General features: G+C 40.7%; 1 protein-coding gene across 1 annotated transcript in view; it reads right to left on the reverse strand.

Moving 5' to 3' along the window:
- fam189a1 (family with sequence similarity 189 member A1) overlaps positions 1-22,024 on the reverse strand; it is a gene marked incomplete at both ends in the record, with an annotated part of 117,879 nt that overhangs the window by 46,130 nt on the left and 49,725 nt on the right. The window contains one exon of the mRNA XM_083994787.1: positions 19,850-19,906. Within this exon, the coding sequence (XP_083850913.1) occupies positions 19,850-19,906 (57 nt within the window). The remainder of the gene's footprint in view (positions 1-19,849; positions 19,907-22,024) is intronic.

Genomic DNA, 22,024 nt, shown 5'->3' on the forward strand with positions numbered 1-22,024 from the left:
ATGAACCAAGTTAGACAGCGATGCAGCACCTGGTGGAAGCAGCGCTCAGTTGTTTGTAGGTTTTACAGCGGAGGAGGAGGTGACGTGAGTCTTCTCCCACGGGAGTGAATCTGAGCTCCTTTAATCACCCTCGACTCTTTTTTCCTCAGCTGTTAAAGAGCGAGGGGGGGGGGTTTCTTTGTAGAGCAAAAGATGCTGCGACTCCTGCTCCCATTTGATTTTATTCCTGGCAGATCCACAGTGAGTGAGGAGAGAGGAGGTGAACTGAGGAGCAGTGGGAGACGGAGAGCCGCGGCGCTAATGCAAACTGACCAGAGGTGACAGGCAAACTGTGACCAGAGGGAAAACCCACACATAGGCTACATACACACACACTACTGTCGCCCGGTGTATGGAGCAATAACAGAGTCTTTATTCAGGCTGGCAGCGAGGTGGCTTCAGAGAGAGACACCTGTCAACAGGAAAAAAACAGCGGGCGAAGCCTCTGCGTTGGCAGAAATCCACCCTGCTTAAGTGTCCCTGAGCAAGACACTTCAACCCTCTGCAGCAGGTGAACACAAGTCGCATTAGCAGCTGCTGTTGATGCGTAATTATGCATTTACTGCTGATTCTGCACTGTGATTAAATGCGAGATGGTTCATGGGAGTTAACAACAAAAGAACAGCACTTGTAGCTGGTCTATTTGTTACGCTTATTTAACCAAATTAATAGCAACGGCTCTCGCTAAACAGCTCTCATTTCAACCGAGAAACAAATACGATGGTGTTTTCTGAACTGCAGGAGGAAGACGGGACGACGCATCATCTCAACTCAACTCAAAATTTACATATTTAGCACATTTAAAAACAACCTTAGTTGCCCAAAGTGCTGCACAACATAGAGTCAAGTGCGAGCAATATAGATAAAAACAGCATTAATCATCAATAAGATAAGAACAATTAGCCTACTAAGATAAGGTAAAACAAATAAAAGCTATACTAAAAGATAAAAATAACAGGAAGGCCAGTGAGAAGAGGTGGGTCTTTAAAAGTTATTGAGTTTCTGAACTTTTCACATTTGTGTCACTAGAAACGGCGTAGAGCCAGATAAACTTTATCACTATTAAATAAGCATCCACACACACACACACGGAGATGCAGAACTAACTTTAAGATTTTACAAAGGATGCTGGAAGGATGTTGCTTAGCAACGGGAAATATTTTTTCTTGGCTGAGAACCAAGAAAAAAATGTATCAAAACAAAACGAAAAGCTTCTGTCTCTGCTTTTGTCCTTGCGCCTACAGTCACATCATCACAGCCGTGCTACTATCTCTGACTATAAATCCTCCTCTTATGTTGTTGTTGCTTTTGTTTGTTTTTAATAAATAAATAAATGTGACCAAAACAAAATGGAAATGTCCAGAATACCTATCACACAGTCCTGGGTGTTAAATAAGAGCTTTATGTGGGAGGTCTCCGGCCATGTCAGGAAAAAAACATAAGAGAGGAGAGAAAAAGACTAAATCTGACTATTAAATGATAAAACCCTGCAACTCATTTCATTTCCTGTTGTTTGAAGTTGTGCAACGTCTCCTACAGATTCGCTCTTTGTGAACTGCGTCTCCACCCGAAACACCATCTTCCACTTCTCTTCTCACACATTCGCACACGTATGCACTTTTGTTTTCATCTCTGTCTTGTCTATCTGTCTGTCTGTCACACCGAGACACACACACACCCTTCCTTTCTCTTTGTTTTCCTTTAGCAGCCCCTGACAGGTGGTCCTGCGGGGCCCATCTCAGTTGGCAGTGGGCTACATCTCCCACTAAAGCTTCTCCATCTGGGTCAAGTCAGGGAATAACAGGCCTCAGAGGAGGAGGAGGAGGAGGAGGAGGAGGAGGAGGAGGGAGGCAGAGGATGCACACACAAGTGCAAACACAGGAGCTGATCTGGCATCAGCATGCATGAATTTTGTTGTGTGTTTTCTTGTGTATATGTGAATGTGTTAGCGCGGCGTCTCTCGTGTCTGCAGCATGTCTGCATATGCACATAGAACTAACAGAGTCCCACAGTGTCAGTGCTCCCTATTTACACAGCAGTGGAAGCATTAAAGACGGTTTTCATTCAGCAAATAGATCCTCTGAAATGCTGAAGACAGTGTTTTTCTATCTTTCTGTGCTACAGTTGGAAACCACTTTGAATCAGAAATGATCTACTGTTGCACAACAATAAAAACTGTTGAGTAGCATCAGAAAAACTATTGCCAATAAGAAAAAGAAAAATCTAAGCATGTCACCTCCCATTTTACTGCTGCTCTATTAGGAGGGGGGGGGGGGGGGGCAATCATTTGAAAAGGTGATACGGTTTTATTGATTGGAGGGGGAAAAAAAACTTATTTTAAGTTGCATTTTGAAGATAAATCAATGTTTTGCCTTTTAGTGACTTTTTCTATTATATTCTCAACACAGTGGGCTGTTTAATGCTTCTGCTTTAAACTCTGAAGATCTCTAAAAATCACAGCAACGATGAGCAGCTGGCCAGCTGCACAAAGTGGCACTGAGTGTTTATACAAAGACACTTTGCTCTTTGGTCATAAGTACGGTAATAAAGTATTAAAAGCCAAAATAAACACAGTCAGTTGACAACCAGAGATAGTTTGTGATATGAACTTACATGACTTGACCTGAATTTACCTTTTCTGACATTAGTGGAAAAAGTTGAGAGGAAGTCACTTAGATTATGTTTTATTGTATTTTATGAGACATTGATGAGTTTCTCTGCCACCGAATCACATACTGATTGGGTTGTTTGTAGCTTTGCTGGACTTATTCACCTCTATTGGCCTCATCTGAGCTCTTTTGTTATTCATAATAAACTGAATCAGTCCATGGCTGATAAAACCAAACCCTCAGCTCAGGGTTTCCAGCTTTCATCCTCTCCTGTCAATGATAAAGAGGCAGTGGAAGTCGGTGTTGTTTAATCTTAGTGTGCTGCCGTCCTGCTGAAGACATACTTAGTTAGTGTGCTGTGTGCTTTCATACACGGTGTCTGCCTGGAGAGAGATCAAACACTGGCAGGTGGAACTGCAGTGTAATGCTCCCAAACACTGACTCAGCTATCTACACGTCCACAACAAGTCGTGCAGACACGGAGGCATGAATCATGCATGCGCACATTTGTGAGGACAGTCAAGTGCACACACTTAAAACAACACGGGCTCTCCAGGGTTTCCCCTCTCGGTGTTACCTTTTTAAACTTGGAGGAGAAAACAAACTCAGAACAGGGTTTTTATGATACGGGGGTTTTATCAATATACAAAACGATCTGTCCAATTATTATATTGGATGAACATCATACAGCACTTGGATTGTTCAGTCAGAGACACTTAAGTCAGTGAATGGACCATTGACCTGAGTGAAATGGATTTACAAAAACTCTCTTTCATGAACCAGCATCTAAGATAGAGGTTTGGTTGAAAATAAAACTCGGGTTATCAGAGACTTTGTAAGCTCTTGTTATTTTAATGGTTGTATCTTATGATGATAAGAAGACTGAATGCAAAAATTCAATGAACTTAAATGATAGTTCAACATTTTGGCAAATTGTCCCATTGCCGTAATCCCTATAGTTTTAGGAGTAGGTTTGTTATCCTTTAATTGTCGGTGCAAGCTATTTTTAGAACGGCGGAGCAGAGCCGCAAGCTGTTCAGAGCTACGCTACGGAGGCTCATGGGATTTCTTGGTTTCCCTCATCAAACTCATCAAATACACAATCCAACAACTCCAAAACGCTCTGGTGGACAAGTTGTGACCTGCACATTCACCACGCTATGAGATAATAACAGAACGTTATGAGACAGAGTTGTTTTAGAGGTAAATTCAAGCAAAACCGCTGATGCGCGTTCCTGTCGGGGGCAGTTTTCGATAAGGCCAAAAACAGCAAATGCGTTAAAATGTTGTAAAACGTCATAAAGAGTGGGTAAAAAGGTGGTGATTCATTGTTTTCTTTAAAAGATTTTGAGTTAAAAATGCCAAAAAGTTAGCTGCAGATCAAGTGTATCGTCGTCCATTGCTCTTGACTTTCAGGTAAAACAGGTTAAGAGAGATAAAACAGATTATTTGTGTTTAAAATGTTTTATTTACCTCATATAACGATATAACGAAGCTCTAACTTGTTTTCTTTCTTCTGTAAGTTTTAAATAGTTGGTTAAAATATCGATCTGTTATTTATTACTGATGTCTAGTTTAGCCTGTGTTGGAGAAAGTGTTGGTATTAAACAGTGCAGTCACATGTTGTCTCTTCTATTTTCCCCTTTACTCAGGTGCAACATTAAAAGCAGGAAGTGTTATTTTAGAGCACTATGACGTCACAGTGATATTCACCTTTCACCATTTGGAAATAAAACATGATTAGTCACATAGGGTATGAATTTGTGAGCTACAATCAGTTCATCTTTAAGTACGAGTGAATATTTGTGCTAAATCTGAGGAAATCCCCTCAATGGTTGCAACTGAGACGTTGCATTCATGAGAATCGGACAAACAGACAGCCGTCGCCAGCACAGAGGTATAAAAAGTATCATGTCCTGCTCTTTCCCTCTCGAGCGGCATCATAATGCACTGGCTGTTTGATATTTCCAGCTGCCATTTCTCATGTCAGCACTACTCGCAAAGAAAGAGGCTAATGCGATTAAGATGGTTATTGTGATAAGACGCCCACAGAAAGCTAATCTTAATGAACTACATACAGCCGCTGTATAGCACTCCTCACTTCCTCCACCTGCTCCCTCCTCCATCTCTCTCTCTCTTTGCCTCCTCAACAAACATCAAAGGTCAGAAGTGTGTTCACGGTGGTTTCCTGTGCCCAGGAGCAAGGCAGCGGCTCAGTCTTCAGCTGCTAGAAAGAGCTGTGAAAGCAGCGGCTGCAGTCGTGCCGCAGTATCAACTCGCTCAGCTGTGAAATATGGCAGACACGATTGTGTGCAAACCACAATTATGTCTCCAGTCCCTGACAAGTGACCGCAGAGAACTAGCTGTTCAGTCAACTGTGGGATATAAACCGGTGGACTCTGCCTCTAATGCCTCCATTTTCTCAAAACACAATCACTGCGATGTCACACACAGTTTTCTAACCGTCCGCTGTGGAGGGAGATTGGCAGCAAAGTGACAGGAGAGGGAGAAGAGAGGAGCCCATTTGTGCTGCTTAACAATGGCTGAAAGAAAAGCACAAGCACCATTTTGTGTGTGTGTGTGTTGCTGCTTCTGCTTTGTGAAAGACCAAAGTGAATTTCTCATAAACTATGATTTTATCATTATAGCATTCTGCTGTCAATGTGGCATTTGAAAATTTTGGAGAGTTTTATTTTGGGGACTGAGCAGGATGACAATACACAGGAAAAAACCTCTCTATCCAATAACGTATTACTACTTACTACTACACTAACAATTCAGTATCGGTTCAGTCTGTTAGAGCTTCAGCAGGGAAGTGTCTCAACAGGTCCATGTACTGTAGAGTAGCTACACTCACATCACGCACTGCTGCAGGTAGAAACCCAAACAGAAAACGGACGGACACTCAAAACAACACGTTCAATTCCAGACCGGTCTTGAGAAAACATCTTCAAGGTCTTGGTCTCAGAATCGACTACATTTTCACTCGGTCTTGTCTCGGTCTTGGTCGACCACAGCTGCAGTGACATCTTTAATTTTTCCTTCTCCTCCCCTCTTTCTTTCCTCCCCTTATCTCCTCTCTTCTTCCCATCCTTCTCTATTCCTTCCTTTCTACTCCCTCTTTCATTCTTCTCTTTCTTCACGTTGTCCCCTTTCCCTCTCTCCACTTATCTTTTCTATCCTCGTTTCCATCCTTCTCTCCGCCACCCTTGTCTTTTTTGTTCTTCCTTCACTTTGTTTCCTCCTCATCACCATTTTTCCTTCTCCCCCTCTCTTTCTTTCCTCATTTCCTCTCCCTTTCCTCCCTCCAACTCCTCCTATACTTCCCATTGTTCTCTATCCTTCCTTTCCACTCCCTCTTTCATTCTCCTTTCTCTTTCTTCACGTTATCCCACTTCCCTCCCTGCATCTTTTCTATCTTATTTTCCATCCCTCTCTCCTCTTTTTTCTCCCTCTTCTCATTTTCTTTCATCTCTTCCATCTCCTCTGCTCTTCCTTCTCTCTCTTTCTTCCCTCCTCTCCTCTCTTCTGTCACATTTTCCTCCCTCCATCCCTCACCTCCTCTGCTCCCCCTTTTCTTTTGTCTCCTCAATCCTCTTATCACTCCTTCCCTCCTCTCTATATGTCTTTACATCCTCCCCCCTTTTTGTTAGTAGAAAATGTCTCTCTTTGTCACTCGCTCACTTTGGTTTATGTAATGTAATAATTCAATAACTTTGAGATGATTAAAATTGTTCCACAAAAGTATGTCGCTTGTGTAACCATCTGAAAAACTTGGTTGCAAAGTTCTGTTTAGTTCTGTTCAATCCTTACTTCATGTAATGATCTCACATTGGTTTGGTCTTGGACTTGGTGTCGCCCCCCCTGGTCTTATTATGGTCTTGTCTTGGTCTTATCATGCTCTGGTCTTGGTTTTGACTCTGTCTCAGGTTCGGTTGTCTTTCTTGACCACAACACTAACCTGCAGATATCACCAAAACGTGGCTTCATCCGTGTCTGTAAAACTCACCAAAGCTCTGTTCTGTCTGGCTGAAATCAAAACAAACACACAGCGCTCAGTCCTCAGTCTGTGCTGTTGTTATTACAGACATGTCTGAACCGACTGGGACCCCTGAACTTGCCCGTGGAAATTTTTTTCTGTCGAGCCGTGACATTTAGCCATCCAAACAAACAAAAAAAAAAGAATCCAGAGGATTACGGGAAATGCACTTTGTTAAAGGGCACTACACCTAAAACATAAATATTGGATAGTTTTTGTGTTATCAAGAAATATGATGTTTGCCACAAGCAAAGTTGAGAAAGGTTCTGTTGCTACAGGCTGGATTTTTAGTTATTATTACTATCATTTGGTGTCTGTTGGGCTTTACATTCCCTCTTTATATTAACAGTTTGACACAAGGAGCAACAGGTTAGAAATAATTTCTGCATCTTCTTTAATTAAGGGCAGAAGGGAGGTCAGTAAAATGAAGTGTGAAATGGAAGTTTTTTAATACAAAAAGTCTTGAAGGTAAAACTTATACACTGTAGATAAAATAAAGCCTGCAGTGGTCACAAATGCAGAGGAGCTGTAGAAACAGATTTATGGGCTTTATCACTGATGCTCTCCAGGAAACACACACACTCTCTCTGTGTGTGTGTGTCTGGTAATTATTATTACTCTGTGTTGAAACTCTGCAAAGCTCAGATCAGGAGCCTGACACATCAAACTTGTGTGTGGATAACGGGTGAACACATAATAACATTAATAAATTCAAGATTATCAGCTTTGTATGAGGACATTAGCTCGTTTGTTTGTCTGTTTTCATGTGCATGGCAGAGAGCCGTGTTTGAGAGTGAGTACAGTACGTCGAGTTGTTCGCCAAACCAGATGGAGCTGGTCTCTCTTTTTTTTTTTTTTTTTTTAATGGTGTGGACATGAGGTTTAGCGTTTTTATATGAGCTGATGTTTTGAGCCAGAAGATTTCTGTAGGAGGATTTCTTGCGCTTGATGTTCAGAGAAAATGCCAGAGCCATAATAATGATCTTTTTTTTTTATACTCACTTCTACACGTGCAGTGAATTTGAAACACAGCTGCAAACTCATTTTCACCCATGTACAGTCGTATAATCATTTTACCTCCTACATCTGTATTTATATTTGCAGCATACGATGAACAACCACCATAAATAACCCCCTGTGGGATCATTAGGATCAAAAGACAACCCAACAGCAAAGACTAAAAGCTGCAGTTTCTCATAGTGCTTTTGTTTTTCATTAGCTCATTCATGAATTAAACATTTAAAAGCCTCACGGGGCGTCATCGTCATAGTAGTGGTTGTGCTGGGTGTGTAAACCAGAGAACAACCGTTGTTCACGTTCACAAATATCCAAATCGAGCATCTGATCTGTTTACATCAAACATCGCACTGCAAAAAACTCAAATATCTTACCAAGAATATGTGTCTTATTTCTAGTCAAAATGTCATTTCTAGTCAAAACAAATCTCAAATAAGACTCATCACATAAAAAGTAGCTTGTTTTTAGACACTTTTTTTTTATTATTCTTTCAAGCATATTTTCACTTGAAATAAGTAGAAAAATCTGATAGTGGAGCAATTTTTTCTTCCTCATTACAGGCACAAAAAACTTGCTTTGACTGGCAGATTTTTCTACTTATTTCAAGTGAAAATGTGAAAAACATCTAAAAACAAGTTACATTTTAGGTAATGAGTCTTATTTTAAGTGAAAAGAGATTAGTTTTGACTAGAAATGAGACATTTTGACAAGAAATAAGACAAATAAAAGAAAGATTTTGAGTTTTTGCAGTGTGTGTTGCACAGTTTCAGTGAAAAGTGCTCGAAGCGTGAGAATGGATGAAGGGACATCGACATGATTTAGGGTTAAGGAGGAGTCGGGTATTGTCTGTGTGGGAGCCGAGGCAATTAGTCAACACACACAAATCAACCTGCTGTCTCAGTTGAAAACTCACAGTTTCAGTCTCTTCAGTCCAACATGAAACACTTTGATTTTGAAGTCGGTCCAATGCAACAAATGTTCAGACGATCGTCAGTGTGTTGTTGTGAGGGACCGAACTGCGTCTGATGTGCACTTTCAATTTTGGTACAAATGAATTCATCCATGTGTCTTTAGTTATAATTTGAACAGTCCATAATTCATTCAAAAGCCTGTGACCTTTCTATCTGGAACTAAAAAAAACTTCCATTTGCAGCCATTTCCCCCCCCTCAAGCACACACACAAAGAGACACACACACACACGTGCACACTCACACACCTATGCCACAGAGCCAGGAACAGAGGCTGCTAATGGTCTAATTTCACTCCTAATTAGAGAATTAATTTGTCCATTTAGGTCTGTATGAAAAATGCTCAACTCTTTGAAGGCTAAATCGAGCCGGACAGATCCAACATAACCACCTAGACAGGTCTAATGCACAGTCGTTCCATCATCGCATTAATCGCATGATTAAAACAACGTCACTCACAAATGCCGTAGTTTAGATTTGGGTTTTTTTTTTTTACTTCTTTGTCCTGGTGTTTGGTTACAGTATAAATCGTTATTCCTCTAGTGTAGATACGCCTGTTTCCCTGTCACGATCAGTCAGCGTGCCATCTCTCTCTCTCCCTCTCTCTCTCTCACACACACCTACACACCTACACACACACACACACACACAGTCATATTTATGGCCTGTCAGGGTCGCAGCCCGTCACAGAGAGCACACTCATAAACCCTTTCACCGCTGTCCTGCTGGCCCGACTGTAGTTATGTGATCATAATGGAAAGTCTACTGTTACTGTGCCGCCGTGATTTGTGTGCATCATTAGCTGGATATCTGCAGATGTGGAGAGCACAGGTGTGTGTGTGTCTCTGTGTGTGTTGTGTGTGTGTGTTTATATCCTATGTCTTATGGTTTGGAAAAATGGAAAACATACTGTCCGACCATATAGTGGGCATGATGTATACGTGTGCATGTTTATGAGTTCAGATTTATCCCTGTAAAGTCTGCAGCCATCAGTGCGTCACTGCAACGCTGCTGTAAATCACACACGCACACACACAAACACACACTCTTCTCAGATAAACAGGTACACACACACATTTATCAGATTAAGCTGTGGTGGAAGTTCAACACACACCTGGACACACTTCATTTCTACTCTGCCAGTCAGATCCACAACCGTCCTGTCTTTAATTTGTTAGTGTACATTCATCACTCTCCATGTTTTCTCTCTAATCTTTAATTTATTTCCTTCAATTTACAAACTCAACACAATCTCAGTCAGGTATTTTTATACACAAACACACAGACAGACACACACACACACACACACACACACACACACACACACACACACACACACACACACACACACACACACACACACACACACACACACACACACACACACACACACACACACACACACACACACACAGAGATGCCAGTTTTCTGAAGTGACATAAAAAAAAACATTGGGTTGTTTGTATTCGTTTTCTGTTTTTTTGCTGATTAGAAAAACATGTTTCCTAAAAGAAACCAACACTATTGCATCATCAAAGTTCAAATTTTATTTTGAAAAACTTTTTTTCCCCCCCTTTCGCAAATTATCAAAAATTATTGGCAGATAATTAATAGGCTGTCTTTGTGGACACTTGGAAACTTTTGCACAAACACAAAGTTCAAAAGTCTGAGTGCCGGCAGACTTTGCTTTATACATGTACCAACACACAAAACAACAAAATAAATCAGTTTTCTATGCTCATTACAAGAATAATATATTTGTCTGTGTTTTCCAAAACTGTGATTGTTAAAAATCTCAACAGGAAAATAAATCTGGGGACTAAGGGACTGTTGTAACCATGGCGACAACAATAAAAACCAGGTAAGTTTGGAAATAAAACAAAAAATCACAAACAGATGATTTGTTGCTTTATAAATACTTCAAATATGGAAATGTGAATTCTTCCCAACTTCCAAACACAACAACAAATCCCAGGACACGTTGTCAGTGTCCTCATGCACCCGGTCATACAGGCAATCTGCAGCTACGTTGTTAAAGGGATAGTTCAACATTTTGGCAAACTGGCCCATTGCCATAATCCCTATAGTCATAGCAGTAGGTTCGTTACCTTTAATTGTCGGTGCAAGCTATTTTTAGAACGGCGGAGCAGAGCCGCAAGCTGCTCAGAGCTACGCTACGGAGGCTAATGGGATTTCTTGGTTTCCCTCATCAAACTCTTCAAATACACAATCCAACAACTCCAAAACGCTCTGGTGGACAAGTTGTGACCTGCACATTCACCACGTTATGAGATAATAATGTAACGTTACGAGACGGAGTTGTTTTCGAGGTAAATTCATGCAAAAACTGCTGACGCGCGTTCCCATCTGGGTGCAGTTTTTCAGCAAGCAGTCTCTGCATTTGCCTCAAAAACAACTCTGTCTGGTAACGTTCTGTTATTATCTCATAGCGTGGTGAATGTGCAGGTCACAACTTGTCCACCAGAGCGTTTTGGAGTTTGATTGTGTATTTGATGAGGGAAACCAAAAAATTCCATCAAGAAATTCCATCCATTTGCCAAAATGTTGAACTATCCCTTTAATAAACTATATAAGCACTATGGTGGTGACAGAACATGATGATGACGGACTCTAATCTTTATATATCAAACATGTGTGGTGTCTAAGGCGTGTTGCAGCAGCGGGCGGCATCGGGATGAGCATATCCGTTGGATCAGGCCAGAAACATGCTCCAGTCCGACCTGCTGCTCTAAAGGTTAATGGATGCACTGAAACATCAGTATCTCTGTGTGTATGTGGTCATGGCCATTGTCTGAAATAACTGAAGTATTTTTTAGGGAGCTCATACTGTCACATGCTCGAAGCTCGACTCTCTCCTGGGAATGTACAGCAGCGTCTCATTTCCATTGGAAACAATGAAGGGAGAAAAAAAAAGAGAAAACAGATTCTCCCAGCGTTAATATTCTCCGGGCGTACAGTATAGGTCGAGTGCTCGCTGGTGTCGAGATAAACCTCTGTGGCTCGGTTGATTAATGCATTACAGTGGAAGGCTGGCGCAGCCGTGGACATGAATTCATTTACTGACAGTAATACAAAGCAAAATGAAACACTCCCAGGTTATAGACAGGTTGTTTCACCAGCTCTACCCGGCTGCCAGATTGGCCCCTCGGTGATGGACACAATTACAGACTGAACTATTCCAAAATCACACTCAATTTTCTATGTAAACAATGTAATCTGATTTTTTTTATAAACAAGGTGAAAGTCAGACTGTGTGAACGTGTTTCAGATCAGCCACCTTAATCAAACTGCAACACTGTTTGATGTTCAAAAGCCTTTTGCAACACGTGCATATGACCTCCAACAACACAAACACTGTGTTACCACCTAAAACTGATACACTCCTATTTCACTCCAGTGGACTTTTATGCTTCAAGCTAATTTTCTTGTGCTTTGCATGTAACTTGAGTTTGTTCTTGGGATGCACCGATGCAATGTTCACACCAAGAAAGTCCGATAGTTCACTTGGTTTGCTGCAGACCCAATTTTTTCCTACTTGGTGCAGTTCCTATTCACATTGCATTTTTTTTTTTACAAGCGTACCAACTTTGTAAACAAAAGCATGTGTGTCCCATTCGTTCAATCATTGGATAGAAAATACTGCATAAAAAGTAAGTACACAATGAAGGTCATGCATGCGTTTCTCACTGCCCTTTTACTTTGGTGCAAGACAGCTATGGATGGGAGCCTTCATCAATACATGAATGCCTACGATACGATTACAACAGCAGGCTTCATCAGCAGAGAATGGACAGAGACGGACTATGTGATTAATACTCAATACTTCCGAATTATGTTATACAACAAAGAAACATGGTTAGTTTTAAAATGAAATTAAGAGATTATTATTTTGATCGCAATTTTGACCATTAGTAGCCTATTTGTAAAACTGGGTCCTGGTATTCTTGTTGTGTAGTGATTCAATGTAGGAGCGGGTAACATATGTTAAGTGTTTGTCTTGGATGTTTTTTTTTCTTTTCTTGTATTGAGTATGTGTTTTCTGTATGTATTTTTTTGTTTTTGTTTTATGTATTAATGTATTTTATGTGTTAATGGTTTGTATTTGTCATTTATTATGATGAAAAGACCCCAGGAAGAATAGCTGCTGCGTGGCAAAAGCTAATGGGGATCTAAATAAACTAAACTAAACTCAATCAATATGTCACTGTCTAGCCGCTCATATATAACCCATAATGGCCCTAAGATCAGATATTGGCCCAGATGCTGACCAAATAGCTAGACTGGGTATCGGAAAATGGGATGTTTGATCCATGACGCCGATCTATTCACTTCAATCCTATGTTTATGCCATGTGCTACATCACGTGTCAGCATGCACAAACACAGAGCAACAGCTGTATGGAAGTATTTCACACTCGCTCTGCCAACAAGTTCCTCAGCAACAATATCTGCAATGGAAGTGTTGCAAGCGGTGGTGATTGCACTGCAATATACAATCGATCTAGGTTATCGGCCAATACGCTGAGCCGAGGCATCGGTATCGGCACTGGGACTGAAACAGCAGAATCGGTACATCTCATTTGTTCTGGTGTCTGAGTTTCGACTTAATGCAGATTCTCCCTGTGTAAAAGTCTCACTGCTCTAGTGGCTCTATGAGGATGTCAAATGAGAGATAATTAGACAGAAACTGTGTTTTTAAATTGTTCACGGTACTGTCAGCACCTGCTCTTACCTGCCTGCCATTTAGTCTTACAGTTGTTCTGCTTTTACTTTATTTGTTCAATAATTGCCCTTAATATTGTTTGTTTATTGTGGTGTTTACTGTCGTTCTCGTGACTTGGTCACGACTGCAAAAAGGGTTTACTCCCGGGTTAAATAAAGGTTAAATACAAATGGATGATGACAAGAGGAAAAACAAGCTCCGTATGATTCATCCTCAGGGAACCATGAATGTCTGTCTCAACTTTAAGGTCAAATCCTTCAGTCGTTGCTGAGATATTTCAGCTTTAATCATTTGTGGCTCAATGAAGAGGAATATAGTTGATCAAAACCAATGTCCTACAGAGCGAGCGCAGCAGTCCGACTGTGTCAGTCTATGCCAACAGGGTAAGTGGAGCAGGAGATCACTGTGTGACATTCAGACCGTGGCTCAGCCTCTCAACCCTGCACCCTCTCTCTCTCTCTGTCTCTCTCAACGGGAACAATTTGCACTTCCTCCATGTGGAAACGTGAGCGTAAAGTAGCTGCTCGTGTTCGACTCTCTCACTGCCCGACACCTCACGAGTGCAGTGACCGTTTCACCTCAATGCTGACGTGTCTCTCCATTATTTAAAATCTCTCCAACAACGCCGGTATCAGGTCACTCCAGCAGAAAACGTGTTCGTTTTATGAATGAAACTGCCAACAGAGGCCGAACTAAATCACTAATAGGTTTAGGGGGATAGTTAGCATTTTAGGATATGTTGTAAGACACTATCATGTCTGCTGTTGTGAAAGGTACTGGATCTGATTCAGCTGACGAGAGAGATGATTTGATTCAAATAAAATGAAAGGAAAGGTATCCAGACAAATGTGTTGTGTGCACAGTGTTTACACATTAAAGAGGAACTATGCAGGATTTTTACCTTAAAGGCCCCATGGCATGAAAAATGTGATTTTGGTTATTTTTTCGTGCTTGGGGAGGTCTCTGGGCCACATATATACTGCCCCATGCATCAAACTGGTCATAAACGGAAAAACGCACACCGCCCATTTGTAGGAACTGTCTCTTTAAGACGAGCAGATAGCACTTCCTCCTTTCTGTGATGTCACACACAAGGTAACTCCGCCCACCGTGACTAGTTTTTTTTTTTTTTTCAATTTTTATGAATGCAGCTTAGGTTTCAGTTACTTGCCTGTGATTGGCCCGACCACATGCCACTCAAAAACAGTGAGCCAATCAGAGGAGAGGTTCTCATTCTCTCTTCTGATTAGCCAAATGAACTGTGCCTGCTAGAGCTCCAGAAAGAGGCAACAGAAAGGGGCAATATAGACCCTTTCAGAGAGTATAAACAAAGACAGGTGTTACCAAGAATACTAATTAAGGCTCCATTCCATTTAGTGTACCAGAGCGTTTTCTAATGAGCCACACCTGTCTTTGTTTATACTCTCTGAAAGGGTCTATAAACGATATTAAGCAGATCACAGGTACTCAAAACCAATGATCTTGTTAGGGATATCAGCAGGTAAATAAACCCAGAGAAAAGTGCACAGCATGGGGCCTTTAACTATACTACATGTTTACCTTAAACAGCTTTGGAGTAATTGTGATGGTTAAATAAATGAGTTGTAACTTGTTCCGGGGAAAATTGAGGCTCTCTGCCTTCCAACACAACACAAACGCACCCTGTAACCAGTAATCTCTTGTTTATGACAGATAAGACTACACAAATATGCACATTGCAACATCGTATAGGCTATGTGATAAATAACGGTATGCATCACTGCATGGATTGCTTTCTTGCCGGCTTTGTTGAAAACAAACGCACATGGCCGGGAGGAAGGTTGGCAAAACAGCAGAAAAGCGACCAGACTTCCCCTTTAAACAAACTAGTAACACCAACACAGCAACACAGACACACAGTCGGGGCTTCCTGAGACAGAGGCTGTTTACTGCAGACTCCGAGTGTTTCCCTGCAGGGCAAACAAGGACTTACTGCCCTCTAACTCTGTCTCATTCTTTCTCTAAACACACAATCCATCACGGTCACAAACAGCAGAAGACTGCAGGTAGTCTCGTCTTCCCCCTGGCTCGGAGTGATACACTGTAAATCTTCTGTGGCGTTAATGCAGCACACAACTACAATGTTTATTAGCTGTTTCTGACAAAGTGGAGTTCAACTACTCCACTGACCAAAAAAAAAACAAAAAACACAAGGCTATCAACAGCACAAAGTTTATACGGTAACATCAGAATCAACATTTCTTATATATCGCTCCACAACTGTGTTTTTCTTTTCTTCCCTCAGTGGCTTTTTACCCACACACACGGCATCTCCAACCATCCAAACACAGCACTCAGCATCATGCACCGCCTCGACTGCAGTGTGACAGAGCCAAAAATGTTGCACAAGCTTTCTTCTCCATAGTCTGTCTCACCTTTTCTATTTATAACCCATGTCTGCCTGTCTGTCTATCCACCACATCAGGGTGAATACAAACATCTAAAAAAATACAGACTCACTCACTCACATATCTATTGAAAGATTATTGCAATGAAAAGCACATTGCTATATGTTTCATACCAGTTTATAGTTCAGTCTATATAGAATAATAAAACACATACGATCCAATTTCACCAAACCATAAAAGAGTAGAAAAGAAATTGAACATGTAGATTTGTTTTTCTTTCCCTGAGTCAGATTGGAAGATTTATTGATATCTCTCTTAGGTCTGTCTTTTCAATATGAAGCCACAGATGGCAGAGGGTTAGCGTAGCTCAGCATAGAGACTCGATGTGGGAAACAAACCAGTGGAGACTCCAAACACTGCTTTTTTGTGTGGATTAAAGAAGATATTAGCGAGTTGCAGAGGTTCTGGTGTTACCTTCCTTCTGCTTTGTGTAGCTTCATCTTTAACCAGACATGAAAGGATTGATCTTCTCATCCAACTATCAGCAAGAAGGCCAATACATGTATTCCCCAAAATGCCAAATGATTCCTTCAAGTGATGTTTTATCTGTTTAACTGTTCAAATACATAATAACCAATTTTGTGAGCTATAAAAAAGAGAAAAATAAAAAGTCAGTCCAAACACTCCAGACTTTGGAAGCATCAACTATTGAGCATTTTTGCATGATAATTGGTTTGCAATCTTTATGGAATAAATAGCTATTAAACTGACTAATTGAGTAATCAACTAATCTTGTGCTTTTCTGGCTGAAATCCAGAACTTGACCAGATCAGAGACCAATCTCAAATATGTCAGCAGTTTTTAATGCACATACTTAAAAGGTTTGGAGAAACTCCAGGTATTACAAATCCCGATTCAGAGCGTGCCCACCCACAGTTGGCAGATGGGTCGGTGCAGCGTTGCCAGGCCTGAAAGCGTCCAGCCGGTGTATTAGTCACCTGCCAGTCAGCACTGGGTCGCAGCCAGAAATGAAAACAGCTCGCCTGTCAGGACGGAGCGTTAGATGCTACATTAAGAGTCATAAAAACACACAACATATTACCTTTTAGGCCCCTCTAAAGACAGGGTGCAGTCTGACACATCTGTGTACATCAAGGCACAAGACTATTCCAGTAAATTAGCCACGCTTTTTAAGGAAAGAAAAGTAAAAGGATTTAACTCTTTTACAGTGCACGACGTGTGACCAATTTCTACTCACACCTCTGTGATGGGATATTTCCTTTGATCCCCAAGAGCCAAAAATGATTCACATCTCCCTTTTCTGGTCTAACACCACACAAAAGCAAAAGAAAAGAAAAGGAAAGGAAAGGAAAGAGGTAATAGAAATGTTAAGGGAGAGGATGCTGATATTGTATGGGGAGCAAGGTGAGAAATCCAGAAGCAGCGAGGTAAGTGATATGCTGCAGCGAGAGAGGCCGGGGAAAAGCAGTAAAAAATGAGATGAGATTATTTACGGTATTAAGAGACCATGAAATAGAATTGGGCAGGGGCTTGTAGTTCATCTCTACTTTAAAAGACAGAAAGACGAGAGATCATCTGCAGTCACAAGTAAACCATGATGCATCTGTATGGTATTCTGAAGTACGAAGGAGGGGATAATTGTCGGTCAATTACAGCTTTTCAGCCTCTATTCCTGCAGACAAATGGCTCCGTGGAACTCGTGGGAATGAGAGAAACGTTTTACCGCCCAGACATAGCGGAAAACCACACGACCAAACGTTTTATCTCTTCCCTGTTGTTTGCAGCCATGATGGAAGAAAAACCAAAGGGAAGTGGTGTCACATCCCATCAGCATGCGCTACATCTATCTTACCCCATGTGGAAATGTAATATATGATATATATGGCCCTGTATCCAGGAAGACCATGCTATGTTTACGATGACATGGAAAATATCTATCTGTAATGAATTTTTATATGGTATTATATGACATAGGTTGGTATAGCATTATATAATATTAACACATGTTGATGGGTATGGGTACACTATCATATAAATATGAATATAAATACAGCGTGGAAAATAAGTACTGAACGCGTCAACATTTTTCTCAGAAAATATATTTCTCTTCACCAGATGTTGGCAACAACCCAAGTAATGCACACATAGAAAGAAATCCAAACATTTATGTCCATAAATGATGTGTAATAAAGTGAAATGACACAGGGAATAAGTATTGAACACATGAAGAAAAGGAGGAGGTTCAAAAAGGTTTGGAAAGCCAAGAAAGCAGCTGGAGTCTGTCAGTATTTAGAAAGTAATTCTGTCCCCTATCAGTTTAAAGTAATATCAGCTGGTTTAGTCCAAACTGACGCCTATGAAAAGGTTTCTCATGGTGTCACACAAGAGGCATCTCATGATGGAGAAAGGCAAAGAGCTTTTATCTGTTAGTGCCGTTAATCTGGAACTAGTCAAAAGAAAACTAAGAGTTGTCAAGGAGCCAAGGATCACTGACAGAGAGCTGTAGAGAGACCTGCAATTAGCAGGTACAGTTATAAAAAGACAAAAACAATAAGCAATGCATTTAACCGCCACGGCCTCTATGCTGCTCACCATACAGTACGTCTATATAAGTCTACTGACACGTTCAATACTTATTTTCCCCGCTGTATATACAGACATATAGGAGACTGTTGTCCATAAAGTTGGAATAAAATATATACTGTATATATACGTATATATTTTACTTCTTCTCATGAAATGACTGTGACAATATGATTTATTGTGAAAATTAAATCACAACCTTTATAATAGGAACAAAAAGAAGGTTGTGTCTGAAAACATAATTATTTAAACTTCATGGGCAACAGTGTACTGTATACTGTATTTAGACATTGAATAATCAACTTCATGTACAGTATGTGTATGTATGTCAAACAACTAAGGAAAATACATAGATGTTATATGTATAAATAATTATATATAAGATATGGAATATACATAAACATACAGTAATGACAGATCTGTCACTAAATGAAATTATTACCATTTATAATTGTTACAATTTATATGCAAATATATATGTCATATATGGAAATTCAGTGCGTCTATGGGATGTCAGTCACTTCCAAACATGCATTAGACGGTGTGTGTCCATCTCTGAGTGGAAACCCTCTAAATCCTCTCTTACATTTATCTTTTCCTTTAAGTGTAAAATTTCTCTCTAAGCAGTTTGATAAAAAAAATCCAACTTCCTGTGATCTGAGCTCAGACAGCGCTGTGTACATGGCAGCGCAAAGCTTTCAACCTTGAATGATGCTTTGTGCGTTTGAGCCGAGTAACACAGTTCAGCGACTCCTCATCTGTGCAGGCACAGACAAGAAAAAGTGAAAACTGCAGAGACTTGTGAGTGACTTTGGTCCTGTAGTTTCCAGGTCAGCGGCTGTGAAAACACACGACACCGGTGCCTGTGATCCGGGGAATTTAACACAACCTGAACATGATGCCCCCACGAAGTTGAGACCGCCGCCTTCAGCTACAGTTTCTACAGCTGCTAAAACACAAGTGTGATCAGCACACAGACAGCACCGGGGATTTCAATTCTCACCCTGTTGTGTTAATAAACTGAGATAGCAAGTTATTTATAGGGTTACAGATCATGCATATATTAATAATCAGTGACAGAATTCACTGGGGAATATGTAAAGATTGATTTTTACGCTCCTTTGGTTTTCTACGGTGCATAAAACATCTCAGGTAATTACATCACTCCACAAGGTCTCATGCTTTGTTATGATTTTCTTTCCCATGTAAGTGTGTGTGTGCAGTGCTGCAGATGTGGTGAACCTCACATGAAAGAAACAAAGCATCTGTTTCATCATGTGAATATGTGTGTCTCATGTACGTCGCCGCTGTGTCTCCATCAATCCCATCCCATCCTCACGATAAAAAAGGCTGCCTCACGGGGCATTACGGCTTTGTTCGGGGTTGTCAGATTAGCGGCTGTATAGTGTGTGTGGGCGGCGTTCAGAGCAGAGGACACTCACCACAAGAGAGAGCGGCCTCTTCCATGACACCACTCCGATCAGTCCAGAGAGCAGCACCTGGCAGAGAGAAGCCAAAACAGATGCTGTAAGAGGAGAGTGACAGAACAAGTATACGAGCGAACAAAGATGGACGTCATGTGACAGATGTCTGATCTAAAGCGTAATTCCACTTTCATGCAATCTGTCGGCTGTAGATATATTTAGATCGTGTGTTAACAATGTGTAATTGGCAACAGGTTTTTGGCAGTGGAAGCTCCCACCCTTTAGAAACGGCTCATGACGAATCTACATGTGTGACTATAGTATGTTTGTTGTTCCATCAATGTCAAGACAATCTCAATATCTCAACCACTATTTGGCTCATAGATTCATGCCCACATGTCCAATATAAACATCCTTTACAGTATGACCTCAGCTTTGACCGACTGAACCATCTGTGTAGTTTGTATAATCTGGGATTTTTAACAACATTTCAAGAAACCTCATTTTCTGTTTTACTCAAAATGCAGTGGTTTGAATGATCTGGGTTGGTTAAATCTGAATCTGAATCAGAGGAACTTTATTAATCCCAAAGAAAATTGTTGTGACAGAGAGTGCTCCAAAATGCTTTACAGAATAAAATACAAAATATAAGTATAAATAGGAGTAAAAGTAAAAAAGTATAAAGGTGAAAATGCAAAATACATAAATGTAAAAGTGCAAAACAAGTGCGTCACGAATACCAGGAGAAGTAAGATGAGTTAGGTTTAATAAAATGCTCCTGTATTGACATAACAATGAATGAAATACTGCACATTATATAATTAATAGGAGAACTGAGCATGGTATTGAATAATGAATGTAATATTGTACATGAATGTCTGAGTGGAGCATCGTCATTACTTGATCATGTGTTTCTTACTCTGTCGAACTTGTTGCCAGATTGCAGCAATTATTTTTGATGAATATCATTTTATCAGTACTGTGCCAATTAAAACCACGGTGAATGTTATCAAAGATAAGACCAAAGTTGTAATCAATGAAAACACAGCAATTAACGTTTCATTTATTCAAAGACAAAGATTAGACAAAACAGACTTTCAATGTGAGGTGCAGCTTTCTTCTTTTTCTCATTGAAAAGTTTATGATAAGTTCACATCTGCATGATAAGTTAAGTAATACGCAGATCATGCAGGAGTTAAAGCTCCTTTGTGTCTGTCATCATCATCATCATCATCATCATCATCTGCGTCTCTTTGTCATTTAGTCATCAAGTATTTACCGATTCACTGCCAACAAATATTTCTCCTTTATCCGGCAGCAAATTGGCCTGATCGTGTAGTTTGAAGTGGTTAATTAAAAGGAAATTGAACGCAGCAAGCTCTTCTCGGGTCGCAATGTGCAAGAAGTGTGATGCCACATTTTTCAGCTTTAATCTATTCTAATCTGTTCCCAGTTTCTTGCAAGTGTGATTCACTCCTTACACAACCCGATCCCCCCTTATGGAAACCTGTGCACTTACAGTACTTCTTCTAATTTTACTTGGCTGCTGCCAGTGACTGAAATGAGATGAAAAAGGCTTCGGGGTGCTCTGATTATGTTCATGTTTACCTCTTTATTAGCTCATAGAAGTATTTTTTGAATGCGGTGCAAATTGCAGAGGAGTTTGGGCTGGATGGATGCGCCAACAAACAGTTAACAGTGTCAAGAGTTATCTATGATGTCGGCAATGGTGATGGGGTCGCCAGGTGTTGTTCTGCAGGGTGTTACAAGCAACGTGTTTTGCTTTCGCCTTTTATTTTGAAGGGCTTGTTGAAAACGCAGCGTCTTGTGTCGCCACCACTGAGGGCGACTTCATCAGACCGTCTCTCTCTCTCCAGGACGTATTGATACTCCCAAGTTTTTTTCCCATTAGCTTTTTAGATTTTGTGCTCCAGCTACCTGGAACCAGTTACCCTGCAGCTCGGCGACGGGATGAAACAATTCAAACTACCTGAACCCATCTCGCTGGGAGGTCTGCGGTGGTTCCCTCTAATATTCATTACTCCCATCTGTTATCGATCCGTCTGTCTGATTTAAATCCAAGTAATCCTGCCTCTGCAACACAAACTGTGTGTTTGTGTTTTGTGACGATGCAACTCCAAACAGCAGATGTTTTTTTTTTCTTTTTTTTTTTCTCTTTTTTTAATGAGATGC

The sequence above is a fragment of the Trachurus trachurus genome (genome assembly GCF_905171665.1).
Source record: "Trachurus trachurus genome assembly, chromosome: 3".
NCBI lineage: Eukaryota > Metazoa > Chordata > Actinopteri > Carangiformes > Carangidae > Trachurus > Trachurus trachurus.